Below are 2,537 nucleotides of genomic sequence, written 5' to 3'. Positions count from 1 at the left end.
CCATACAGAAGGGCACTAGGAGGTTCTTCCCATACAACCATACAGAAGGACACTAGGAGGTTCTTCCCATACAACCATACAGAAGGACTCTAGGAGGTTCTTCCCATACAACCATACAGAAGGACTCTAGGAGGTTCTTCCCATACAACCATACAGAAAGACACTAGGAGGTTCTTCCCATACAACCATACAGAAGGACACTAGGAGGTTCTTCCCATACAACCATACAGAAGGACACTAGGAGGTTCTTCTCATACAACCATACAGAAGGACACTAGGAGGTTCTTCTCATACAACCATACAGAAGGACACTAGGAGGTTCTTCCCATACAACCATACAGAAGGACACTAGGAGGTTCTTCCCATACAACCATACAGAAGGACACTAGGAGGTTCTTCCCATACAACCATATAGAAGGTTACTAGTAAAGATGCATGGTGTTTTAATAAAGTGCAATATAGAATGAGAAGAAAGAAATATCTGGAAGTATGGTTCCTGATGCAAATAATTATTGGAGAGGGTGCAACCAAGGAACAAAAAAAAATAATCGTAATAAAAGTTTATTAAAAAGTTACAGATGCAAACTACTATCAACCAAATGTATTTCATATTTTTTTGACCACAGGTTTAATATATTCATTTAAAAGTTGGAATTTCAGGGATAGAAATATTGAAATAAAATGATATTCACTCGAGGGAAAGCTATGAGGAAGATTATATTCCCTCATCTAAAGTTGCATTTCCTCAGGAATTGTTTTTATTTAATCCATTAAATATGTTCACTTTCTTTGGTAATAACTAAAGGAATACACACAGGAAGGCCAAATAAAAAGAAAACATTCCTCAGGAATGTGGAAATGTCCTATTTCGATCCATAAATATTATGACTGTCAACTCTTTCTTTGTAAAATTCAAGGCTGTTGAGTCTTATTGCTTCTAGTTTGAGTTAATGCATCATAGTGTGCTAAATTATGCTCAGCAGGAGAATAAAGATATAATCAAACCAATATTACTACCTATTGGAAACTTCCTCACCAAAGAGTGAGTTTTTAAAATAAAGGCGACATACATCACAATCAGATTTGTTCTGTCCATGACTTCTGGCAATGCAGCTTATTTCCACCCATTCATTTACACATCTCTGGCCAACAGTGTATGAGTGCATCTTAATCTACAAGGGCCTGGTACTTGAGTTGTTTTATTTAATTAAAAGTTGAATTAATTCATCAAATGTAGCATTTCTATAACTTTTCTTATATCGTGTTAAAAAAAAGATTTAACTGAAGTAAAACATAACTATTTTCAGTTGTTGTTTTTTTATAAGATTTAAAATGACTTTTCATGGGAGGAATAGTGATCTTGCTAGATGGAAGCAAAGGTTCTGTATGTGGACTCTGTACATTAATTCTGTTGAAGATGTACAATGACCTTACTAGTGACCTTGTTGATGAAGTGTTATGATCTGTAGGCTTATTAGGGAAATACATTGACCTGATTAGAAAAACATGACACACATTATTTGACTAATGAGGTTGTGTGACCATTTCTATATATATTTCAGGTTTTCTTTCTTTTTCTTTTATAATACAGAAGTCCAGTGTTTGTAAAAAATATTCGTATGTCCTTGAAATTGTTAACACCATCTTTAAAGAATTATTATTTAACGTTAAAAATAGCTATATAAAACATAGTAGTTTAATGTATGCTTTATGTGCAAAAGTAATTATATAAGAACCTCTTATTTGTTAGAAGGTAAGATAATTAAACAATTCTACATTTTAATGAAACCTGATTTGTATGACAAGGTTCTTGGAGAAGAGGGACAGTGTATCTGGTATGGAACTTGTGGACAGAGTGACTTTGGAAAAGATCTCCCATGTCGGTATGATGGACCTCCTAAGCCATTAAGAAACAATAAAACAGTCTCCGACTTAAAGAAAATATGCCCTGAACTAGTCTCAGGTGAGGATTGAGGAAACTCATAGAAAACACTTGCAGTCAATTTAAGTTAATACAGTTTAGTTTCACTATTTAAAAATTTTGTATATAAATATTTTCAGTTTTAACTGAATTTATTTGATAATAGAAATTAGAAGACCACAACATTAATGTATTACACTAAAAACAAGTTTAGTGGTGTATTTAGAAGCTGACTGAAATAAATATTCTCTGTCCACTACAAGTGTTACACTTTTACATCTAAGTTTAGTGGAGTATTTAGAAGCTGACTGAAATAATTATTCTCTGTTCAGTACATGTGTTACACTTTCACATCTAAGTTTAGTGGAGTATTTAGAAGCTGACTGAAATAATTATTCTCTGTTCAGTACATGTGTTACACTTTCACATCTAAGTTTAGTGGAGTATTTAGAAGCTGACTGAAGTAATTGTTCTCTGTTCACTACAAGTGTTACACTTTTACATCTAAGTTTAGTGGAGTATTTAGAAGCTGACTGAAATAATTATTCTCTGTTCAGTACACGTGTTACACTTTTACATCTAAGTTTAGTGGAGTATTTAGAAGCTGACTGAAATA

At 33.2% G+C, this 2,537-nt stretch overlaps 1 protein-coding gene across 1 annotated transcript in view; it reads left to right on the top strand.

Moving 5' to 3' along the window:
- LOC106470242 (Niemann-Pick C1 protein-like) overlaps window positions 1-2,537 on the top strand; it is a 58,736-nt gene that overhangs the window by 11,658 nt on the left and 44,541 nt on the right. Inside the window, exon 2 of the mRNA XM_013930785.2 lies at window positions 1,807-1,963. Coding sequence (XP_013786239.1) covers window positions 1,807-1,963 — 157 coding nt within the window. The remainder of the gene's footprint in view (window positions 1-1,806; window positions 1,964-2,537) is intronic.

Source organism: Limulus polyphemus, unplaced genomic scaffold, assembly GCF_000517525.1.
Source record: "Limulus polyphemus unplaced genomic scaffold, Limulus_polyphemus-2.1.2 Scaffold3898, whole genome shotgun sequence".
In the NCBI taxonomy this organism is placed as follows: domain Eukaryota; kingdom Metazoa; phylum Arthropoda; class Merostomata; order Xiphosura; family Limulidae; genus Limulus; species Limulus polyphemus.
The sequence above is the reverse complement of the archived record's forward strand: the minus strand, read 5'-3'. Positions and strand labels throughout refer to the sequence as shown.